Source organism: Anguilla anguilla, chromosome 3, assembly GCF_013347855.1.
Source record: "Anguilla anguilla isolate fAngAng1 chromosome 3, fAngAng1.pri, whole genome shotgun sequence".
Classification (NCBI taxonomy): Eukaryota; Metazoa; Chordata; class Actinopteri; order Anguilliformes; family Anguillidae; genus Anguilla; species Anguilla anguilla.
Genome location: NC_049203.1, coordinates 4,454,828 through 4,480,161, shown reverse-complemented (window position 1 = coordinate 4,480,161; position 25,334 = coordinate 4,454,828). Strand labels below are relative to the sequence as shown.

The window sequence follows — 25,334 nt, the reverse complement described above, 5'->3', positions numbered from 1 at the left end:
TTCGCCGCGTGGCCATTTTATTTTACCCACGCGACCAGTCACAACTGACTACACTGGTGCCAGTACGTGTATAATTAATCCCAGCACGTTATGGCTTGTGTTCTACATTTTATTTTATGAGATGAACTGTGAATAATAAACAATATTTCTCACTGATGACATATAAACGCAAAATACATTGCAGCACAGAAAAAATACACTGCAAAGCCATTAGGACTTCAAATACGCCTAAATAATCTTGCTGATATGTAACAGTTTAAACCGCCATATTGTTATTTCGCAACGAAATTAATCATCTTCGCTCTGATTATTCTTGGATAGTTCAAAGGAGGTCGACCAGCATCTAGGTTAAGCAAAGTAAACGGTGGTTACGTCCACCCCTGTAAAACTTGTTTCTTTGGTCTTATAGCACTTCTACGCGTATGATGTTCAAGACGTTCACTGTGTTCAAGAGTTTAATATTTACGTGATTAAATGTTTTCACCCATTGCGCATGCCCGGCCGCATGCTTGCCTGCCAAGGGCGCGTACGTCTCGATCAAAAGCAGGCGCATGTATTTAGATTAAAATGCTATTTTCATTCATTATTTAATTTTTTTTAACCGTGTAGAACGCAATTCCTCGAGATCTTAATTTACACTAAATCAGTATTTTCTAGGCTACGGCAAGGCCATGCTAATAACAAAAATAAAGAAGGGGATAAAAGATCAAATAAAACGGCGCATCCCGTTTGCGTCACTGTGAGAATCATTACCATTTAAAACATTGGCCTGCTTCAATGTAGTCTCTCAAATACTTAACTCTGAAAAAACTACGTATATAATTATACAACACTAAGATTTCTGTGAATCAATATCCCAATTTAATACGGTGTGTGTATGTGTGTGCGTGCGTGCTTGTGTGTCTTATCGAAAGAATTCATCTCGTCGGTGCCTCTCGCGTTTCAGACACCCCGCCTGCTCGTCCGTAATTCGAGCCGGGCCCAGTCGGCACTGACTGACGGACAACAACACAAGTCAGGTCTTGGAGTAAAAAGCCACTGTTCTTCGGAGTGGAGGACTATAAACAATACCAAACTACGTACCAACGTATACATTTCCAGCTCGGCTATATCTGTATTTTTAATGTTGCTGGATTTACCGTTTTAGTGGGACTCAACGCCTTGGGCATAATGAAGCGCCTGGATTTATTCTTGGTAATATGCTGTTTATGTGGACTGTACACTCTAGTAGGTAAGTAGGGCAAGTGGACGACGGTAATGGGCTGGTAGTTTGGGTGCTGCACGTGATTAAATAAATTTGACTGGCATTCATAAAATAGTTTTTAGACATGCCCCATTCTGCTGAGCCTGCACTATTTCTCCCCGCCGCGAGTCATGAAGCGGCGCAAAGTTTAACTCACCGGCGGAACGATTTTGCGTCTTATCACAGTCTTTTAATAAAGGGGACCATCAGTCCTACAGAAGTTACTTAGGCAAATAGGAAAATGGGTGCATTCAATGAAAATATTATTGCCACAAGCGATATCTAATTATTTGATATATTCCGCCGGCGTAGTCGGATACTGCATGCCCCTTTGGACAAACTGGCACGAGATATGGCACCCGTCCTGCGCGAGGTTGTTCTAGTGGTCCTTCATTTGTCACCGAGACGGGCTTACTGAGAACAAGTTCGTTAGAATCCGCTTCCCGGTTAATCAAATTTAGTAAGTCATCCTTGCGCATTCGCGGCATGCACGAACCCACTGCAACGATCCCTAAGGGGAAAGCACTATTTGTCTCAAGTCCGTAATCAGCACTTATTCATATGATAAGATGATTTCGCGTGTCAGGGAGGTTAATGACTAATTATGTCTTCTCCACTCAGCGTATTTTTTTCACTGCTAAACCCTGGGGGAAGACAACAGGGGGGCCGTACGCGTGCTGATGGCGCGGATAGATTTCAATCAGAATATGACAGGGCATCGCTGTATGTGCAACGACAACACTTTAGTTTAATTGTATTTTCTGGTCACGGTTGTGTTGGGGGGGAAAAAAACGAATTTTCGCCAGAATAAATCCCAAACCGCTCACAGTCTGTTAAAACTGTGAGCCCCGTAGCTAGTTCGTATGGGATGCAGGTTTTTGCGCTGTGAGGCCGAACCGTAATGAAAACGGGCCGCTGTGTGAGCTCTGTCATTTGTTCTTGTCAGAAGCGGATCCTCCGGCGGCGTTGGTTGGTGAGATCCGATAAACGCTGCTAGGCCGCACTCCAGTTAGGCCACTATAAATCCTCAACTTCCCGAAGAAGATAATGCAGCATCAGTGGGGCTTGTTTATGTAATGCTGAACAGGGTCGGTTGTAGGCGTAGGCGACAAGGGCAGGCACCTAGGCCGACATAATTCGTCTTGGGGGGCGGAAAACTAAGGCGAAAACAAATCCCAAGCGTAGCGTCCATGATAGGGGAGGGCATGAGGCCCATATCTATACCCCGACCCCCCCCCCCCCCCCCAGGAGGTAAGACCGATTGTCTGGCAGTCGGAGGGTTGCCGGTTCAAACCCCGCCCTGGGCATGTCGAAGTGTCCTTGAGCAAGACACCTAACCCCTAACTGCTCTGGCGAATGAGAGGCATCAATTGTAAAGCGCTTTGGATAAAAGCGCTATATAAATGCAGTCCATTTACCATTTACCATAATAATAACAAGAAGAAGAAGGAAAATATATTCAGGACACGGCGTGGGGAAAGGGTACAGTACAGAAGGTACGTAGCGACGTGCCGTGCTCAGGTTTTCCCATGATGCAGTGGGGCTCTTCCCGGACGGGGCTCCTCCTTCTCGGAAACGGGGGGGGGGCAAGCCGCCGGGTACATCCCCGCTGTTCTCGTCCTCTTCCTCCTCATTTTAAATGAAGTTCGCGCTCGGGACAGGAAGTCACCTCGCCCGCTGCGCCGGCTGTAAATCGGTTTGCCGTGCCTGAACGTCGCGGGCGGTCCTTCCCTACTGGGCTGGCGTCGGCCTTCCCCACCGTAGGGCTTCGCCCTCCCTGCCAGCCGAGTCTTAATTACCTTTTAAAATGACTGGCCTGATTAACACACAAAACATAACGCTGGGGCACGCCGAGCGTGCTGCACTGGAAAAAGGAGTCGAGTGATATTATCAGAAATTAAAATGCGTTCATATAACTTTGCACTGTGGCCCGCTGTTGTGAAGGTAACTGTACTGTACCACACAGCGATGGAGCGACTGATGGGCGTTTTCCTTTCTAAAGCTAAGGCAAGGGTGTCCAGTCTTATTCGAAAAGGGCCAGTGTGGGTTCAGGTTTTGGGTTTTAGCCCAGCAATAAGACCCCCGATTCAAGTAATTAGGTAAATCAAGGTCTTCGGTCGAGACCTTGATGAGTAGAATCAGGTTTGGTAGCGCTCAGCTAAAACACAGGAATGGATAATTAGCCCCAGGTGCTGCCCAGGGAGGGGTGGTGACTGTCAGCAGGGTATTCCTCGCCTCATTGCAAAACTGAACCTACACAGGCCAGTCGCGCGCCTCTGTGGTCTGCCTGTGCCGGGTGATGTTACATGCCCTCCTGTGCCCGGTCCAGGCTGTGTAGCTCAGCAGGTCGACAGCAGAGCTGGTACTGAGGACAGTCGTTGGAAGAGCGGACGCTCTCAGATTGACAGACAAGGCTGCGGTGATGCGCGTTTCGCCAGTTAGCATTCGTCCAGAGCGACGTGAACAGATTTATAATTTTACATACAATCCGTTTATGCAACTGGACTCATTACTGAAGCGGTTCAGGTTAAGTGCCTTAGTCAAGCTGCAGCACCCCCTGCTGGAGGACAGGCCCCCGGGCTTTGCGTTAGAAGCCCCGTTTCCCTGCCCGCTATGAGAAAGAAGAAGGGTGAGGCGTGGATGCGCACGGTCTGTTAGTGAGGCGCTTTCCACGAGGCCTACAGTTATGACTCGCAGTAGGCAGCAAGCTGACCTTTGAACTGTGTCCGAAATTTTTAAAAATTCGCTCCTCCTTGTCCCCGCCCCCACCCCCACCCCCACCCCCACCCCCTCCTCCCCACTCCGAAACAAATGCAGGCGCGTCAGACGAGGAGAAAAAGCTGATGAATGCCCTGTTCGCCAAATACAACCTGAAGGTTCGGCCCGCCAGTACTCCCGCCGAGAAGGTGGTGGTGAGGATCGGCATGACCCTGGCGTCCTTCGTCGGCCTGGTAAGACTTAAAAAATTCTGAACTGCATGTCTACAAGCAGAGCGGAGTTCTGTTACACCTCACACACCCCACACCCCCCAGACACCCCAGACACTTCCTCAAACCCTGTGCTGGGCAAGAACAGCCTCACTTTTGTGATAAAGTTTCCCTGGTGCTCGGGAATGGGTAAAGGTGTCCCAATGCGTTACAGACCCACACTGGCCCTTTTTTGGATAGGATTGGACACCCGTGTTTTAAACCATGAACCCATGGATGCCCCTGTACCGACCGTCGTAAAACAGGCGGGCCGTTTTGAAGAATACAGTTTACTTTTCGGTCCACAGGTCCTGTCAACAGCTTCTATCGGTTTAGGAAGGTGCCCACTGGTACAGATAATGTTTACTTTATGTCTTCACATTTTCTTTGAATCATGCTTCCATATTTCTGTCTGGAAGGTGCCCAGTCCTTTCTTGCTTGCTTGCTGAGGTGATTTTTAATGGTCAGAGTCTTTGCTTTCATTTCTGGGTTGTTATAGCTTTAGCTTCTTGCTAAAAAAAAAAAAATCTAAAACACTGAACCCAGTGACTCAACTTAATACCAGCATGTGTAAGTGTTTGAGCCCTGTAGAAAAGAAGCTAATTAGCTTCTGCACCTCATAAATATCAATAGCCGTACACTTGTTGCAGCCTGAAGGTCGCTCGTTCATCTTTTGTAATTATTTACCTTGTGAGCGCCGATAATTTTTCAAATGATATTTTCCCATATGTTAACCTTGGGGCTTGGGAAGGTGATGAAGTGCCTTGTGTTTAGTTTCCTTTTAATATATATATATATATATATATATATATATATGTATATGTGTGTGTGTGTGTGTGTGTGTGTGTGTGTAAGATAACGAGTATTTGATCGTGTTCGCGGGGCTAAATCAACAGCGCAGAAATGTGCGGTCCGTGACCGTTCGTCCGTTTTCGTTCGCGAGCGCGGTGCCAGAGCTCTCTTCCGCTCCTCGGGTTACCCGGCTGAGCACTTCCTGCGGCTCGCGCGCCAGCGCCAGCGAAAGCCCCCCCCGGTCCGTCCGTCCGTCTCCCGCCGTTCATACGATACGTCCTCGTCCTGGGAAGTCACACGCGTGCGAATTCCGGAACAGCACCGTGGCGCGGTCAAACGCTGGAGCCAGACCAGCCCGTCCTCCCGCCCCCCTCCCCCCCTTACCCCCCCCCCAACCCTGACCCCCATTCACCCACTTTTGATGGGGGCGTGCTGTCTCAACTTTTACGTGCTGATAATTTATTAAGCATTGTGATATTTCCCCCTGAATCCTTAAACATTTGGCTGGTAATAATCACCTGCTTACAATTAATAGGTACTTAATAAATAAACTAACACTAACTAAATAATAATAATAATAATTATTATTATTATTCTTATTATTATCATTATTATATATAGATAATTATGCTTTGCTGTGGCTGAAGTTAATATGTAAACTGTCCTGTATGCTATACAGAGGTAGCGCATATGAACTATTTTCCTGTGGTGAACGTGTCTGTTAAAATACTCTGCCGGACCGCATCGAGCAGAACAGTTTTCGGTGGGTCACAGCCAGTCAGTCTGATTGAAGTGTGATTTTTAACAATAAGCTGGGCTGTTGTCGGCTGGTTGTGTGGAGGTCAATAACTGCTCAGCCCACCCCCCTCGCCCCCCCCCCTTCCCCCCCCCCCTCCCCCTCGCACCCCTTTCTTCCCTCGCCTAACCACAGCAGCTGTTCCGGAGAATTCCGTCCCCGGTTTTTAAATAGCAGGGCCAGTAAGTCGGTCCCAGGACAGAAATGATCTGAACCAACAGTCCCCAACCTTCTCAGGTTTCCTTGCCCTGGAGGAGGAGGAGGGGGAGGAGGAGGAGGAGGACGAGGGGTTCAAAAAAAAAAAATGTGCGTCCGGACCGGATCCAGACTTCACAGGCGCTGGGGGAGGGGGGGGGGGTCGCGTGGAGAAACGTGTTGAATTCTTTTCGGGGAAGGAGGGTGTGGCCAGGCTGGGCATTGCCAGCTCGTCCTGCTGTACGAACCCATGGACCCCATCGTTCTTTTGGGCCCTGTGGTCTGCTTGCGGGTCACTTCACTGGAGCGCAGCTGTTCTAAGTGTCCTGCCGCTCTGGACCGGCGGGTCCAAAAGAACCAGGCCGCATTTGAGAGGGCCGCCATTTTTGTTCCTAACTAACAGATGGAGGATTTAATGGGAACTGTGACCTAGCTACAGTTCTGATGTGAAATTGGGGGAGGAGGGGGGGTCGTTTCATTAATCAGATGGGGAAAATATCAGTGATACGAAAAAATGGTGAATGTGTTATGTGTTGTCCATGCTGTGTGTCTCTTTATGAGGTGTCTTCTTCTTTAGTCAAGTCAATTGAGTGTATGTTTTACAGACATGTAAAAAAAAAATCAACTCTGATGTTTGTTTTTTTTTTTGCTTCTAGAACATGAAGGCGGAGGAGATGTTTGTAATTGTTTTCATGAACCTGGTGAGTCTGTGTGTGTGTGTGTATGTGTGTGTGTGTACGTATGCATCTGTGTGTGTTCTACAGGGACCACTGTTTTACACAGTGACCTTTGAACTCCACTCAGCATCTTCTGCCCGTTTGAAAAGGGCAGCTCCTCCTGGATGACCACCTGGGAAAACCAAACTGCTACTGGAAGGGTTTTCAGTTGGCCAGTAGGTGGAGCTCTTCCCTGTGGGCCCTCTAGTTGGCCAGTAGGTGGAGCTCTTCCCTGAGGGTGGAGACATAAAAAGGGGGCGTAAAAAAATGGAAATATAAAAAAATATAAAAATGGAGGTGAGTGGGCAGGGTTGAGGACAAAGGAGGAGACGTCTTTGATTATGAAGACAGGACCACAGCAAGGCTAGAAATTCTGCATTGTATAATGTTAAAGGATATGACCAGTATAATTTTATACTTTTCTTATTGTCCACATATCCTGTGAAAAGAATGCTTCAGTCGAACTCTCCATACTGTCTCCTGCCCCATTTAGCACTCAACCAGGAAGCCATTCATTCAAATTGTGCACTCAGACCATTAAATACAGCTCTGAAAGATATTTTATTTTTCAGAAAATCCAGCGTATCATGAAAAAGTTTGCCAAATTTCCTTCGGAAGGGAAGTATATTGTGCATTTCACCGGGGACTATTTTCAATATGTTGGTGCCACCACGCTTTTGTATAAATCCAATACTTTCCACGTACCGAAAAAGCAATTGCTGTCACTTTCATAAAGCCGCTCCAGTAGAAAGTACAAAGGGCCAGGTTCGTCGTAATGATGAATGATGCTGATCGAAGCCACGGTGTGTCTCCTTGATTCGTTTTAATAGTTTTTTTTGGACAACAATAGAGTTCTTTGACTACTGCGATATTGGCTGTATCTGTCGTTGGCTAAAAGGACAATACCTGTAGGTAGGATGAGTTCATTCATTGCAGGCCTGTGTCTTTTCATAGGATATGTTAATCATAAGAAAAATATTAAAATTACATCTTTTAACCCTGGTGGCCAAGTCATATCCCCAACAGTCCAATATTCCCAGTCATAATTAAATTATAAATCAGCTCTCATTTGGCCTTCCTGGTTAAATAAAAGCTACTACTACTGCTAATAATATTAATAATAGTAATAATAATAATAATAATAATAATAATAATAATGATGATAAGAAGTGTTTCTGTGGCTGTGTTTTTGGTTGTCCCCCCCCCCCCCCCCGGTGTAGGCCTGGACGGACTACCGGCTGTCCTGGGACCCTGCGGAGCACGACGGCATGGATGTGATCCGCATCCCCGCCGCGAAAGTGTGGCTCCCCGACATCGTCCTCATTAACAAGTGAGAACGCCCCACTACCCCCCCGCATGCACACACACACACACACACACACACACACACAAATTACTGGTATAACTGAGCAGTGATTGGGGGAGGTGACCTGTGCTGCCTCCTTTAAATGTGCTGGTCAGGAGGGGGTGGACCCCCCGGGTGCCTGCTCGTTACAGGACTGTTAACTCCCCGCCGTCTGGGCTGGAGTCGGACAGGGCAGCCGAAACATTCGGACTGCTCTCCTCCGGGCCCGCCCCGCCCCTCCCCATCCCAGTCTGCAGGCCCCCCATTAACTCTCCTGCAAACACCCCTCTCCACTTCACTCGTCAGCTCGTTATGGGCAATTAAATAGCGCGCTGCTCCGAAATTCCACCCCCCCCCCCCCCCCCCCGGGCACGGCTCAGGCTCGGCAGGACTTATTTTTAATTCAGCGGCTGGGACCCGCGACGCACATCGCCCGTCTCGCCGCGGCCGCCACAGAGCGCCCGCAGGCCTCCTCCTCCTCCACCTCTTCTTCCTCCTCCTCCTCCTCCACCTCTTCCTCCACCTCCTCCACCTCTTCCTCCTCCTCCTCCTCCTCCTCCTCCACCTCTTCCTCCTCCTCCTCCTCCTCCACCTCTTCCTCCTCCTCCACCTCTTTTTCCTCCTCCTCCTCCACCTCCTCCTCCACCTCTTCCTCCTCCTCCACCTCTTCCTCCTCCTCCTCCACCTCTTCCTCCTCCTCCTCCACCTCCTCCACCTCTTCCTCCTCCTCTTCCTCCTCCTCCTCCACCTATTCCTCCTCCTCCTCCTCCTCCTCCACCTCTTCCTCCTCCTCCTCCACCTCCTCCTCCTCCTGCACGTGTGAGCGTGTCGGTTGCCGGGGGCTGGTCTCCGTGCGGCGCACTGACGCGGCGAACATTCTCCCCCCCCCCCCCCCCCCCCCCACAGTAACGACGGGGTGTTCGACGTCTCCCTCCGCGTCCACGTCCAAGCCCGCAGCGACGGCAGGGTCACATGGTCGCCGCCCGCGCTATACCGGAGCTCGTGCGGAGTGAAGGTGAGGAGCTTCTCAAAGATTTCTATCTGCAGTCGTTACTATTATTATTATTATTATTATTGTTGTTGTTGGTGTTGGTGTTGGTGTTTAGTTGCTGTTATTGTTGTTTATTTGCTGTTGCTGTTGTTGCTTTTGCTGTTGTTGTTGTTGTTGGACACTGCAGCAGTGAAGTGAAGTAAGACATCTAAAAGTCCTCTGTGGAGCTGACCTTGGAGTAGAGCACACCGCTGTGCCACGGACACTGATTGATTAGCCGGGGGTGTGTGCACTAATAAGGCCAGGGCAGCGCTGGTGAACGGGCTCCAGGACCTGTTTTTAAAGGCTCCCCGGCCCTCCTCCTGTCAAAGCCACGCGTGTCTCTCTCTCTCTCTCTCTCTCTCTCTCTCTCCCTCTTGGGTTTTGTACCTCCTCCCTTTCAGGACCTCCAAAATAATAAAAAAATTAAAAAATCCCCGCAAGTAAACCTTTACTCCCCCTCCCCTCCTCTCCCCCCCCCCCCGTTTCCTCCTCCTTCCCTTCCCGTTCCCTAGGTGACGTACTACCCGTTCGACTGGCAGAACTGCTCCCTGGTGTTCCACTCCTTCACCTACGACTCCTCGGAGGTGGACCTGCAGCACGCGCTGGACGAGGACGGGCGGGAGATCCGGGAGGTGGAGTACGACGCGGGCTTCAGCGGTGAGGAGGGTCGGGTCCCGAAAACCCGGTGCCCCCCCGTGGTTCGCCGGTTCCCCGTACGGCCAGAGTGCCTACCGGACCGAACCGCAACGCAGATTTGGGATGCCTCGTTTAGGCGCCGCGAGCCTCCTAGCTAACGTCAAGCTAGTACCCGTTTAGCAAGCTAGCTAACGTCAAGCTAGTACCCGTTTAGCAAGCTAGCTAACGTCAAGCTAGTACTCGTTTAGCAAGCTAGCTAACGTCAAGCTAGTACCCGTTTAGCAAGCTAGCTAACGTCAAGCTAGTACCCGTTTAGCAAGCTAGCTAACGTCAAGCTAGTACTCGTTTAGCAAGCTAGCTAACGTCAAGCTAGTACCCATTTTTCAAGCTAGCTAACATCAAGCTCGGTCAAAACACCAAAAAAAGCGAAACAGTGTGAATTATTTTACTTGTCCTTTGTCTTTAAAGAAAAGGAAGCAAAATGGTTAAAACAAATTAGCAGTTGGAACGCAGCCGTGGGCTTGGGGGGTCATGAACCCTCTGTTGTTGGGTCTGTTGTTGTGAGCCACGTAGTTTGTGTGCGGTGCCCTGGATTTGGGGGTCACGACCCCCTAATATTTACAGTGCACTCCGGTGACATGTCGCGCTGTGTATGTGCTGTAGATGGGATTAAGATTTGGGGTCGTGACATTTGGCGGTTTTTAATGGGGACGGGGAGTTGGGCTCGTACGCTGGCCTTCCTTTAGAGAGTTCCCGTTGCCCCGCCATTTTCCACTCTGACCCCTTCACCTTTCACCTCTCCCCTTTCCCCCCGTCCCCTTCCTCCACAGAAAGTGGGGAGTGGATCATCCGTCACCAGCCGTCGAGGAAGAACGTCGTCCGCGCGGAGAACTACGAGGACATCACCTTCTACCTCATCATCGAGAGGAAGCCGCTGTACTACGTCTTCAACATCATCATCCCCTGCATCCTCATCACGGTCATCGCCATCTTCAATTTCTACCTTCCTCCAGACGCCGGTGAGGACAAGTCGGTCGGCTAGTCGTTAAATCGGTCAGCGAATCGATCGATCAACCGATTGGTCAGTCCTGCTGATGGCCGCTGGTGATGTCACAGACCTGTAAGCACAGAGTAGAGCGTGGCAGGGTGTATAAAAAAAATTTGGACAAAGTGACTGTGACATCACACAGTGACTGTGACATCACACATTGACTTTCCATGGGCTTGGGAAGAGCACTTTGGAGTGCAGTTTTCGTGCCGCCATTGTCCCAGTGATACAATAGCCTAACAAATCGGCACACAGAGAGACATTAGACAAAGAAAAAACGACTTATTGCAACTACGAAGCCCGTTTTTGGCCACTTGGTGTAGAACAGACCAGTGCACACTCGTGAAGGCAGAACTGCACAGAACTGTACGGCCCAAATCATACTACCAGCCCATGACCGGCAAGTTAGCCACACGTCATCAAAGCCTTTTCAGTAGGTTCTGTATCGTGCCAGAGAGCTACTTTATAAAAGCCTTCCGCTTCAAACAATCAAGCGGGGGAAAAAACTCATTTTAGAATGTCATTTTCTCGTGGTTGATGGGTTGCACAATATTACATAAAAAGCTTACGCTCTCATTTGAAAAGAATTTCATTATTAAGGCATGTCAGCTACAGGGGACGTTTCTGGGGTTCCAAGCACGTATACTTTTAATTGAAGTCTGGGCACGTGCTGGCTTTCTGCTGTGCTCACTGCGTGGTGTTAGCCGTATCATTTATTAAAATGGAAGCGTTTCATAAAAAACACGCCGCTCAAATTCCCAGTGTGGATCTCCTAATGGGAATCGGCATCAACCCAACAGAGCACAGAAATATAATACCACAATATAATACAGCAGAGCAAAATACAGCACAGTACACCACAACGAAATACAGCACAGTACACCACAACACAGCACAGCACAGTACACCACAACACAATACAGCACAGTACACCACAACACAGCACAGCACAGTACACCACAACACAATACAGCACAGTACACCACAACAAAAGCACAGTACACCACAACAGAATACAGCACAGTACAACACAATACAGCACAGTACACCACAACACAATACAGCACAGCACGATATAGCACAACACAACAGAATTCAGCACAGCAAAATGCAGTATAGCACAGCAAAATACAGCACAACACAACACAGTGCAGCACAGTGCAGGACTAAGGTTGCATGCACACCACGTACAGTTAGATGTGTTGGGACAGTGAAACCAGTTTTTTGTTGTTTTTGGCTCTGCACTGTCTAGCACACTGGATTTGAACCCAAAACATCAAAAACTGTGTCACTGTCCCAATATTTTTGCGTTTAACTGTGCATGTTTTACCGCAACATAGCGCGTCGTAGCGCATCGCAGCGCACAGCACAGCACAGCACAGCACAGCACAGCACAGCACAGTGAAACGTGCTGTATGTCCCGTACAGCACACTCCCGCGAAGGCGCTACGGCGGGAAAAGGGCGGGAATGTTAAATTCGGTTTTAATTAGTGAGCGCATCCTGAGTGCCAGCTATGTGACCTTCTCTGCGCCAGGAGGTGCTGTGCTCTCAGCCCCAAGCAGGGCTCGGTCGGCCCCCCCCCCCCCGTGTGGGAAAAGGAGCTGGGGCCCCGCGGGATCCAGCGCTCTACCACAAGGACTGTCTCCGCCCCTAGCCCCCGCCCCCCCCACCCCCCACCCCGGCCCGTGTCCTGATGTGACTTTGCGTGCCAAATCCTCCTTTTGAATAAATGCCAGTGATGTTGACGTTTATTTCCCAGAGTCCTCGAGTCTTCTGCGGTTCCCACAGCAACATGTTCTCAGCTTGTCCTTAACAACCCCCCAACCCCCCCCCCCCCCCTTTCAGACATGACACCCCATCCAACCCCCTACCACCCCCACCCCCCTATCGGTCTTAGCACCCCACCTAAACCCACTCCCCTCCTGCTGCCCCCCAACCACCCGACCCCCCATTTTCTTTTAAACAATGTTTATTTTTATTATTTTTTACTTAGTTGTCATTGATAATTAGTTACAGTGCTGCGGGGGGTGGAGATTTGAGGTAGGGGTTCAGAAGTGCGTTTGACTTTGCTGAGGAAGACGAAATTACCCTCTAGATGAAATTACTTAGTGTAAGAGAGTGTGATGGCTTTCCTTGGCCAGGGACTTACTTGGCAGACTAATCGTGTCTGTTGTTAGGCTGCTGTGCTTTGTGATTGCAAAAAAAAAAAAATCCGGGGTTGGATTCCGCCCTGGTGCCAAATCCCAAAAAACTGCACATTTGGCATTACAATATTACACTAATGCAATTAGTCATTGCAACAGAAACCCGGAACACTGATTGGGAGATGTAATGGAAATTGAAGGTGTTTTGCGAACACACGACACCGATTTTTTAAACGCAAATCACGTTCACAAGAGGTGATCTCCCATTGGCCGGGGATGGGTAGAGGGGAAGGGGGATGGGGTGGGGGGGGGAGGGGGGGGATTAAGTGTTTGTGTGGCGACATTGTCATTACATCCATTAACACCAAATTACCAGGGCTACATGGCAGGGAGAAGCTGAACGAGTCTGATAGGCAATGCGCTGATGTAGTCAGTGTGTGAAGCGTTCTGCTAGCGCGAGGCTAACGTCGCTTCTAATAACCGATTTCTGCTCTGTAAATTACTTTGCATGTAATTACGTATGGGTGGCTGTCCTCTCTGTGTCTGCATTCGAAGAGATAGGCCTTAGTGTGTGTGTACGTATATTCCTTAATTTGTGTATAAATACCAGCATTCGTATGTCTGTGTGTGGTGTGTGTGTGTGTGTGTGGGAATTTTCATTCATGTGGGAGTGCATATGTTTGTGTATGATAAGCAGGGACATGTGTGTGTGCGCATGCGTACATAATGTGTATGTATTAAATGGTGGTATGTGTATATGTGTTCATAGTGTGAATGTAAATTACATGCATATATAATGTATGTATAGTAAATGACAGTACATGTATATGTCTTTATAATGTGTATTTAATAAATGGTGGTCTGTATGTAGTAAATGGTGTTGTGTGTATATGTGTTTATAATGTATATAGTAAATGATGGGACGAGTACAGTATATGTGTATATAATTTATAAGTGTAAAATTGTGGTGTGTGTATATGTATATATAGTGTATATGTATACAATGGTGGTGTTTGTGTAGGCCTAGTAAATGGCAGTATGTGTACAGTATATGTGTGTATAATGTATATTCTATGTATAAAATGGCGATGTGTGCTTGCAGGTGAGAAGATGGGTCTCTCCATTAATGTCCTGCTGACCCTGACCGTGTTCCTGCTCCTGCTGGCGGACAAGGTCCCCGAAACGTCCCTGGGGGTCCCCATCATCGTCAACTACCTGATGTTCACCATGGTCCTGGTCACCTTCTCCGTCATCCTGAGCGTGGTGGTGCTCAACCTGCACCACCGCTCCCCCAACACCCACCACATGCCCATGTGGGTGCGGAGGGTGAGTGTCCGTCCATCTGTCCATCCATCCATCCATCCATCCATCTGTCCATCCGTCCATCCATCCATCCGTCTGTCCATCCGTCCATCCATCCATCCGTCCATCCGTCCGTCCATCCATCCATCCATCCATCCATCCATCCGTCCATCCATCCATCCGTCCGTCCATCCATCCATCCATCTGTCCATCCATCCATCCGTCCGTCCATCCATCCATCCATCCATCCATCCATCCATCTGTCCATCCATCCATCCGTCCATCCATCCATCCGTCCATCCATCCATCCATCCATCCGTCCATCCATCCATCCATCCGTCCATCCCTCCCTCGTTCCTCCCTCAGCAGCGAGGAGGGGGCTGAGTTGGAAAAAAAGGCTTAATTTCGTTATCGTTGACGCCGCTATTATTACAATTAGCGTCATTATGATTATTATTCATGAGCTCTCTGCTCATCCCAGTGGAACCTGCGCTCGAGCCACGTACCGCTGAGCGTCCGCTTCACACGGCCAACATCACCTGCAGCTCAAGGACTCTCTGATACAGTCATAACCAGCCCTGCTCCTGGAGATCTACCGTCCTGCAGGCTTTCACTCCAACCCCAACGAAGCACACCTCATTCAGCAGCAAGAGCAGGGCTGCCCAACCCTGCTCCTGGAGATCTACCGTCCTGTAGCTTTCACTCCAACCCCAACAAAGCACACCTCATTCAACAGCAAGAGCAGGGCTGCCCAACCCTGCTCCTGGAGATCTACAGTCCTGTAGGCTTTCACTCCAACCCCAACAAAGCACACCTCATTCAGCAGCAAGAGCAGGGCTGCCCAATCCTGCTCCTGGAGATCTACCGTCCTGTAGCTTTCACTCCAACCCCAACAAAGCACACCTCATTCAACAGCAAGAGCAGGGCTGCCCAAACATGTTCCTGGAGATCTACTGTCCTGTAGGCTTTCACTCCAACCCCAACAAAGCACATCTCATTCAGCAGCTACAGCAGGGGTACCCAGCCCTGTTCCTGGAGATCTACCATCCTGTAGCTTTTCATTTAATTTTCAAACCTAATTTGGCACTCCTGATTATACTATTTAGGAGCTGAACGAGATCTCTAGCTGCTGAATGAGGTGTGACTTCGTTGGGGTTGGAGTGAAAGCCTACAGGACGGTAGATCTCCAGGAGCAGGGCTGGTTATGACTGTATCAGAGAGTCCTTGAGCTGCAGGTGATGTTGGCCGTGTGAAGCGGACGCTCAGCAGTACGTGGCTCGAGCGCAGGTTCCACTGGGATGAGCAGAGAGCTCATGAATAATAATCATAATGACGATTATTATTATTATAATAGCATCAATGATAACGAAATTAAGCGTTTTTTTTTTCGCTTTCGAAAGTACTCAGAGGCAAATAAGCTTTCCCTCCAAAAAGCACCTGAGCGCGATGAAACGGCGTTGACCTTCAGAAATGGGGTTGGCTCTCCTCGTTACTGAAGGCTAATTGCTCTCCCCGTGGTCTGTTGTCGGGGGGGGGGTGGTTGGTGGGGGGGGGGGGTCAGGAGGGTTGAGCGAAGGCTGAATGCGCCGTTCTAGAATGAGCAACTTTTAACGGAAGAGAATCGCCTGGAAACGTGCCATACAAACGCACCGCCATCTTCCGCGAGCGTCAATACCGCGGCCAAGTAGAGCTCAACATGTACCAGTCCCTCTGTGAACAACCGCTGCAGCACAGATACATGCTGAAATGGTAAATGGTGAATGGACTGCATTTATATAGCGCTTTTATCCAAAGCGCTTTACAATTGATGCCTCTCTTTCGCCAGAGCAGTTAGGGGTTAGGTGTCTTGCTCAAGGACACTTCGACATGCCCAGGGCGGGGTTTGAACCGGCAACCCTCCGACTGCCAGACAATCGGTCTTACCTCCTGAGCTATGTCGCCCTAAAATGGTTGCTTGCGGAAGTCTGCAACCCGAATGTATCTTTGCCTGATATACAGAATGTAGATATTGCTAAATATTATTAAAATGGGATTGATGTATCCGTATTCTAAAAGGCAGTACATCCAAAATCATATTGGCTGTTATTACATATCGTATAGTGCATATGCTATTAGTATACAAACTGCATGTTTAGAACTGTACACATTTCCAGAGAATGTTACTAATACATTCTTGTGTGTGTGTGTGTGTGTGTGTATGTATGTATGTATATATATATATATATATATATATATATATATATATATATATATATATATATATATATATATATATATATATATATATACAGACATATATTGTGTATATATATTGTGTTTATATGTAGGTACTTTTCTATTTCGTTATATTTTTCTGTATACTGACATATTTTTTCACCAGAGATAATGCATTCTTACCTTGTGGCATAATTATGTTTGTATTACGTGCTAGAATGTGCGTGTTTTAATGTTTACATGTGACGTACATGCTTTTACATAAAATTAATTCACTCGTTCAGTGAACCAGCTGCAGATGAACGATCGTTCTTTAAAAAAAAAAAAACCTGCCGAATAATTACACGCGACCCAATTAAAAGCAGGTTTTGAGGAAGTGCCAGTTGAACTTGGACGGCTTTTTTTAAACGGCCTGCTGTGTTTGAACACTACACGCTTCCACAGTGATGGGCTGGTGGTGGGGGTGGGAGGGGCCTGCTGCAGAAAGGTGTGTGTTCCCCTGCCGTCCAGAGGGGCTCGAAGCCAAGAGAAGCTTTTTGGCAGCTCCGATGAAAGTTTGCTCCCAGTCCTGCCAGGTGTCGGTTCGCATTGCTTGATTCTTTTTTTTTCTTCTTCTTCTTTTCTTTTTCGGAAGGCGCGCATTAATTCTCTAAAAGTCAACAGATGTTGCTCGTTTTCCTACAAAAGGAAACACACATTACCGGCGCATTGCCGTGCCATTAGTCTCGCGGCGGCTACACTGAACCAGCGGTGCTAAAACACCCGTGCCCTTCTTGCTCGTTTACCTGACTGCAGCGGGATTTGTCCTTTGTTTGTCCGATGTTAATGCCTTCCTTGTTAGCGTTCATTTGCCGGTGTCTTCCGCTAGCGACTTGCACTGGCGTTGTCGTCGGGGAAACGAGTGTTCGTCCTGTTTAACCTTGGGGTTCCGTGGTCCGCTGATCTGCCGTGCGTTTCTGTGTTATTGGCTGGCTGTACCGCAGCCTGATGCTGCCAGCATCTGCTCCACTGTCCCTTACGCCTGTTAATCTCAGGATAATGAAACCCCTTTGTGTGATTCCACCCATTAATGTATTTGTATTTCAACGTCTTTTTTGTAGTGCGTTCGATTTACGTATTTTTAAATTTGTTTTTAACTTTGTTGTTGATTCTTAGGTAGCATCCGGCCCGTAGAGATGAAAGCTATATATAATTAATTCCGGCGTATTTACAGTATTGTTCATTAATGTGCACTGTCCGTGACAAATAAGCCGAAAACGAAATTAATAAATAAAAGCGATCGCCATGGAAATTGATGCAGCTGCGCTCATTGGTAGACAGATGCGAGCGGTGAGATCATATTTTAGCGGGATCTCGGTGTGAAAAACCCCGCCAAAAGAGCGGGAGAGGGTCACTGTTGAGTGTGCGTTTTGGGCTCTGCCAAACCCTGCGAGCTGTGCACATACACACACACACACACGCGTCATGATTTCGTGCACAGTGGTGTTATCTTATCCAGATTCTTGGCATAAATGTCCACGTCTCAGGACGTGCCGTGGAAGTTTCAGTGCGGGCAGAGTCCACTGGGAATTAACTGGGAGTTATCCGAGTCCGGAGATCCCCGATCACCGACGTGCCCCGAGAGTGTGCGGAAGTTTCTGGAAATACACGTGATTGAAGCTACCGCTCGCGACCGACCCACACCATATTTCACTGAAATGCAACGGGTTGGATGTCTTCCAGAGACTTTGCTTTTCATGCAGTGATAGTTGTGACCCCCCTGTCATTCCTCCCTCCCTCCATCCTCCCCCCTCCCACCCCCCCCCCCCCCCCCAGATCTTCATCCACCTGCTGCCCCCGTACCTGGGGCTCCAGCGGCCCAAAGTTGAACCCCCCCTCTCCCTGGAGCTGCACCAGCGGAGGGCCACTCCCATGGCCGTCAGCCGCGCCGCGGACGAGTACTTCATACGCAAGCCCAGCTCCAACGTCTTCTTCCCCAAACCCAACAGGTGAGAGGTTAGGGGTCAGGGGTCAGGATGGGAGAGGTTCGAAAGCCCAAAGAATGACAGGGCCTGGCTTTCTGTTTGTGGTGGTAAAAGAGTTCCTGCCTGATTTTTTTAAACGCTTCCTCTCTGGGACGATAAAGGTATTGATTGACTGGTTGGCCAATCGATTATTGATTGATTGAGATAATGGTTAATGACTGACGATATTCGGACAGGAGTTGTGGCTAGCAGGGGTTTATTGGGAGCCTCAAAGAGCCCTAACCCAGGATCACTTCCTTCCGACCGGCTCCAGCGCGTCCCTTAACCGAGAGGCAGCGGCGCTGCAGAGATGGTTATTAATTGCGAGCGTACATTTTAACGTTGGACTTGCCTCATCCGCACATTAATGTATGAGGAGGGGAGAAAGGGGGAAGGGGGACGGGGGGGGGGGGGGGGGGGGGGGGAATCGTTGCTAAAATAATAATGATCGCAGCAAATCAGATTTGACACATCAGCCCCGCCTGGCGCCAGGAGCCGGGAGCCTATCGGAGGAATGCGATGAAGCAGCATTATCTTCCCTAATCGCCTTTATTGCGTGTCCTGGCACCTCATCGCCCAGCCGTGGTCGAATTAGTCCCCCGGATTAGTCACCCGAAATATCCTGACGCGTTGTCCTCTGAGACGCCGGCGAGGGTCAAGGGTCGGGGGAGGGGGGGGGGGGACGGTGCCTCGGAAAAAATGTGGATTTGATCTCTGCTCTTTTATTCGTTATATTTTATATTTTTTCCCCACTATCTGTTTTCCGTTTTTTTCTTTTGGTTTTTGTTTTGTTTTCAGACACCGCTCATTTGTGTGAATTTCAGAACCGTATGTCAAGTCTATCCGTGGTGTTATATTTACGGTTTGATGTATTACGGTATTTTTATTACTTTATTTATTTTTTGCTTTTCTTTTTTTTCCCCCCTAATGTGCGATGAGTCGATGAGGTCACCAACACTCCCTGCGAAATCCGAAAGCCTGCATTGTAAATCCAAGGTTCCGCATAGAATATAAAGAAGCTCAGAGCCATGATGGGTGGGTGGGGGGGTGACATCAGCACCAAGTCAAATGCAGCGCCATGCTGCCCTCTAGTGGACGGCCGAAGAAGTGTCGCATTAGAGCCGGAAATCCTCTTTGTAGCTCCCAAGGTCACGAGCGTGGCATTGCATAATGAAACAGATGTTAAGAGGGTGGGATAAAAAGGCAGCAGTCACATTAGTAGTATTAAGAGATGTAATGGATAGCGAATCTACGGAAAGGTCACTTGGCCGAGGTGACTGGGTGGGTGTGGCCGAGCGATTCGTGCAGCTGTCAGTCAAAGACTCACCGGCGGTTTTGATTGGACGAGGGGGGAAATCTACAGCCCTCATTTGCATACAATGAACTGCGGTAATGCCAGCCCGGTGAAAGAGATTTTCACCATCGCTGCACAGCTGATTGTGGTGCGACTGAGTTTATTTAATTTTGACAGTCAGATTGCATTTAGTTTATATAACTATCGCTGGGGAGCAGGGGATGGACGTCCTTATTCCATTCTTTCTCCCTTTGTCTCTTTAGTTTAATGTTTAACTCTCACACGTTCATACACACGCACACACACACACACCCACACGCACACACATTTTATTTCTCTCCAGATCTCTATTTTCTTTTTCTCCTTCACATTCTGTTCTTCAAATAGGCCACATTACCTTCTCTCTCTCTCTCTCTCTCTCTCTCTCTCTCCCCTTCACTCTCTGGCACCTGTGCTTTGGATCATTATTCTTCTCTCTGACCCCTGCCTCCTGGGCCCCTACCCCTCGCCCCCGTCTGCTGAGACAGCTGGCTGCTCTTTCTTGCCTTTGCACAGTAGAAAACTGGATCCCTCCTTTCCTCTCCCCATCTCTCTCTCTCCCCCCTTCTTTTTCTCCCCCTCCTCTCTCACACCATCTCTCTCTCCCTCCTATCTTTCACACCCTCTCACTCCCCCTTCTCCCTCTCTCCCCCTCTCTCTTGCACTCTTTCTCCGTACACCTCACTCTCTTCCCCCTCTCTCTCAGTCCCTCTCCCCCACACTCCTGCTCCCCTTTTTCTTCCTTTTTATCTTTATATATTTTTTGCTGTGACAGAAGAAAAGATCAGTTAAATGGAGTGCTTCACTGTTTCCTGTGTGACTCAAAGGCAGTTCCTGCTGTGGAGCTGCTGACCCACAGAAGCCCTCTCTGACAGGCGCTCTCTGTAACGGGGGGCCTGGAAACGGCTTTATTGGCCCAAAACACAGCGGCGGCGTCTTCGCGTGCGCGAGGAACCTTCTGTACCTCTTCGGCTATTCTCTCTTCCCTCAGTGATCCCTCATCCTGAGGAAAAAAAGGTCCTTTGGTATAAATAATGCATGTTTCACGGTGCAATTAACTCCCATCTCTGTTCCTGGAGTTTCGCGAGGCGTGCGCCTGTGTGTGTGGGCGGAGGGCCGAGGGGCTGGATCAGAGGACGGGTGTGAATCAGCTGAATTTAAAACTGTGTGTGTGTAGTGTGTGTGTGTGTGTGTGTGTGTGTAGTGCGTGTGCGTGTGTGCGTGTGTGTGTGTGTGTGTGTAGTGCGTGTGCGTGTGTGCGTGTGTGTGTGTGTGTGTGTGGGGGTGGGTTGGATTATTTCTCCTCATTGATGAGATCTTTAAGTAGGGCAGAGGTGCCCGTGTAAAATCCTTGCAGGCTACAGTGTCTGCAGGTTTTTTTTTCACTCTGCGGCCAATTAAGTCCCTGAGAATCTACAAGGTCTGTAGATTCCTTTATCCCCCCCCCCCCCACCCAGCTCCCCCCCCCTCCCCGGTCAGAGACCTAAATGGATTACTGGTGCTGAAACAGGCTGAAAACATCCAGCCACTGCAGCCGTGCTGATTGGATGCCCTGCTTTGGGGTCCCTGGCGTGGGCGGGGGGGGTGGGGGGTGGTGAAGTGGGGGATGGGACGGGACGGTTGTTTAACCCTTTCCTGCCCCCCGTGCCTACCTGTCCCAGGTACCAGCCGGAGGGCCTGTGGATGCCCTGCTTTGGGGTCCCTGGCGTGGGGTGGTGAAGTGGGGGATGGGACAGGACGGGTGACGGGACGGTTGTTTAACCCTTTCCTGCCCCCCCGTGCGTACCTGTCCCAGGTACCAGCCGGAGGGCCTGTGCACGGACCTGCGCAGGTTCATCGAGGGACCCAGCAGCTTCCTCACCCTGCCGCCCGACCTGAAGGCCGCCATCCAGGCCGTCACCTTCATCGCCGAGCAGCTGCAGGCCACCAAGGACTACGATGCGGTGAGAGGCCGCCGCACGGCATTCTGGGAACTCAGGGGCGTCAGGAAGGGCAGGCGGGGGTGGGGGGGGGCTTTTTGGGGTGGAAGTATTTTGGACGCTCCTCTGAGGTGCGCCTGCCTCTGTTTCTCCTCTTCCTGTCATCCTCTGTTCACGTGTTTCCTCCTCGTCCGTGTCTTCATCCCTCCTTCCTCCTCTCTTTCGTCCGACTGACCTCTCTTCCTCCCGCTCACGCCCTCCTCTGATTTATCTTCCCCTCTCTCTCTCTTCTTTTCACCCGTTCCTTTCCCCTCCCCCACTCCCTCCTCTCTCCCTCTTTATTTTTTATTGGGAAGTCGGGCGTGGCCGCTCGAGAGGTGTGTTTTTATTATTTTCGGGTTTCGGTCATAATCCGGTCGGCTTTATGGCCCGTGAAGGACGGGGAGTGGACTCCGCTGGCATGGACAGGAGAATCAGAAGAAGGCCGATGAATCGATAGAGAATGAAACGTGCTCAAACTCAAACCTACAGTTTCTGTATTTACTTGTAATGGGATGCCGAATCCCAAAAATATATATAATAGGAGAAGAAATTTGGTTAATAAATAAATTAATAAATAAATATAATTTTTAAAAGCGCTTATCGGGCTTCAGACCTTTATGTAATAAAGTATTAATTTGGGGTTTCTGTAGTGTGCTGTATACTATTGACCAGAATACTGGTCAAAGCAGGACACATACCCCACTCCCCCCCCCACCCTGCAAAGTTATGACGAAGCCTGAATCATCATCATCGTTACCATCTGTTCCCTGCGGGAGAAATGGAGTTTTAATATCATAATTAAACTTGTTTATTCATTGTGCTTTGGAGAGTATGGTCTTCCGCTGATGATTCATTTAAGGAAAATGGAGGGCGATGTTTTGGGCTCTAGTGTTTCTGTCACACTCGCAGCCCAGCGGTGCATTTGGATGGCTTCTGTAATGTGTGTTTCTTTAGCAATACTCTGTTTAATAACCAAATAAAATTGAACAAAAGCTCCTACCACTCTGTAACTTCCCTGTTCTTCTACCATCCTTCCCCCCCCTCTCTTGCCTTCTCCTCAATACCCTTCCTCTTTATCCTTTTTCATCCCTCTCCATCCATCTCTCTCTCTCTGTCCGTCTTTCAAATGTCCTGGCAAATTCAAAAAGCTTTATTGGCATGACCCAAATATTTCTTATATTGGCAGAGCACAGAAAAGAACATACAATGGAATACATAAACAGGAAACTGGACTAACGGTGTCCAGACAAATAGAGGCCTATCCTAATATGCTCACTTTTTGTCTCTCTCTCTCTCTCTCTCTCACTCACTGGTTGTCTCTCTATCTCTGTCTCTCGCTCACTGGTTGTCCCTCTCTCCCTCTCTCTCTATCTCTCTCTCGCTCGCTGGTTCTCTCTCTCTCTCTCTCTCTCTCCCTCCCTCTGTCTCTCTCGCTCGCTGGTTCTCTCTCTCTCTCTCTCTCCCTCCCTCCCTCTGTCTCTCTCGCTCGCTGGTTCTCTCTCTCACTCTCTCTCTCTCTCTCCCTCTCTCCCTCTATCTCTCTCTCGCTCACTGGTTCTCTCTCTCTCCCCAGCTGAAAGAGGACTGGCAGTATGTGGCGATGGTGGTGGATCGCCTCTTCCTCTGGATATTCGTCATCTTCACCTCCGTGGGCACCCTCGCCATCTTCACAGACGCCAGCTTCAACACCACCCCCAGTGACCCTTTCATGACCCCGTAACCCAGGGCAACCCCCCCAAACCCCCCCCACGCGGATTCTGACTCTGCCGCACACGCGCAACGCAACACGCTCGGACTTCTCTGGCCGAGAGACGTGGAACAGAGACGTGTTTGTGTGATTCAGAAGTGCTGACCGTGTTATGCTTTCCCTAGTGCAGGGGTGTGTGTGTGTGTGTGTGAGGTGGGCCAAAACATATCTATCCAAATTTCATGCCAAATCCTGCTCTTAACTGCTCAATTGCCCCCAATCACTCGTTTGTGCGATCCGTCATTTTAGCCACATGTGTCTATAAGCACATGAATCACAGCACTGTTCTTGTGTCTGTATATCTAACGTTTTACAGTCATCTAATCTGTGAGTGAACAGGGTCTTGGTGTATTGGGGCAGTTAGCTTATTGAGCAAGGGCAATTAATGGAAGCAAAAACCTGCATACACACCAACCCTACAGGGATAGAACTGTTCACCCCTGAGCTAGTGGCTATATCTATTTTATATGAGTTAATTTTGCTGTTTGTATTGGTGATGAAAAATGGTGACCTCACAGTGTTTGAGAAGAGACTCCTTTTTTAACTGCACTCATTTCCTGTGTTTCCTTTCCACCCTTGCTGGTGTGTGTGTGTGTGTGTGTGTGTGTGTGTCTGTGTGTGTGTGTATGTGTATATAAATGTGTGTGTGTGTGCCTGTGTGTGTGTGTGTGTCTGTGTGTGTGTGTATGTGTATATAAATGTGTGTGTGTGTGTGTGTGTGTGTGTGCCTGTGTGTGTGTGTATGTGTGTGTGTGTGTGTGTGTGTGTGTGTGTGTGTGTGTGTGTATATAAATGTGTGTGTGTGTGCCTGTGTGTGTGTGTATGTATATAAATGTGTGTGTGTGTGTGTGTATGTGTGTGTGTGTGTGTATATAAATGTGTGTGTGTGTGTGTGTGTGTGTGTGTGCGCATGTTATTCCGGTAGGAGCGACTGCGTCTGTTTTATTCCTGGAAGAGACCGGCAGCCTGTGGAATTTTTACATTTGAAAACCTCGTGTTTGACACCTCACCCAGATCCGCACGAGCGTGAGCGCACACACACACACACACACGCACTCGTCCACACGCATGCATACACGCACGCCGCTCACACACACACACACACACACACACCCTGACACCTGTCCCCGAAGCTCGTTATGTTTTTTTTAATTAAGACCTGAGGATAAACTCAAAGGCCTGTCCGCTCCCTCCATCTGTTCCCAGAATGCCATGCGGTCGGCCGGCCGGTCGGTCGGTCGCCGTGCCTCTGGCGTCCCACGCCCGTCACCTGCCGTACCTATATTTAAAACACGCCATCCCGCTTCGCACGGGCCCCAGGAAGAGGGGGATGCTGGGATTGAATCGCGTTCACATTTCAGTATGAGCTATACCTGATTTCGGTTGGTTTTTTTTTTAAATACACCGCATGATTTGTGCTCTTTTTTTTTCATGTGTATATTTTTTAAGGACTTTCTGACGTTTAAAAAATTATAATAATTTTGATAAACTTCTGTGAGTTACACGCCTGTTGCAGTTTTACTCTTGGCCATAGTGTGCTGCAGCTGAATAATTAAAGAGGGAAAGATGAGAAGTGTGTGTGTGTGTGTGTGTGAGTGAGAGAGACTGAGAGTCTCGGGAGGGGGGGGGGGGGGAGTGCAAAGATTGTATCTGGATGAGTCACTGGGGCAATACCTAGAAAAAAAAGGTATACCCATTGTACCCTTTACCCTTTTAGGTTAGTATTCTAAGATACAGCTATGACCCAGTGCGGGTATATTGTATGGACCCCATGCTGTACCCCAGTGCGGGTATATTGTATGGACCCCATCCCGTACCCCAGTGCGGGTATATTGTATGGACCCCATGCCGTACCCCAG

At 49.0% G+C, this 25,334-nt stretch overlaps 1 protein-coding gene across 1 annotated transcript; it reads left to right on the top strand.

Annotated features, from left to right (window-relative positions):
• Window positions 1-538: 538 nt before the first annotated feature.
• chrnb1 (cholinergic receptor, nicotinic, beta 1 (muscle)) lies at window positions 539-23,967 on the top strand. The gene is made up of 11 exons (XM_035408394.1): window positions 539-1,231; window positions 4,061-4,194; window positions 6,649-6,693; window positions 7,929-8,038; window positions 8,960-9,068; window positions 9,599-9,743; window positions 10,553-10,741; window positions 14,018-14,241; window positions 18,247-18,419; window positions 21,563-21,710; window positions 23,302-23,967. The coding sequence occupies exons 1-11, from the start codon at window positions 1,171-1,173 to the stop codon at window positions 23,446-23,448; spliced, it is 1,485 nt and encodes a 494-aa protein (XP_035264285.1). The 5' UTR covers window positions 539-1,170; the 3' UTR covers window positions 23,449-23,967.
• Window positions 23,968-25,334: the final 1,367 nt, after the last annotated feature.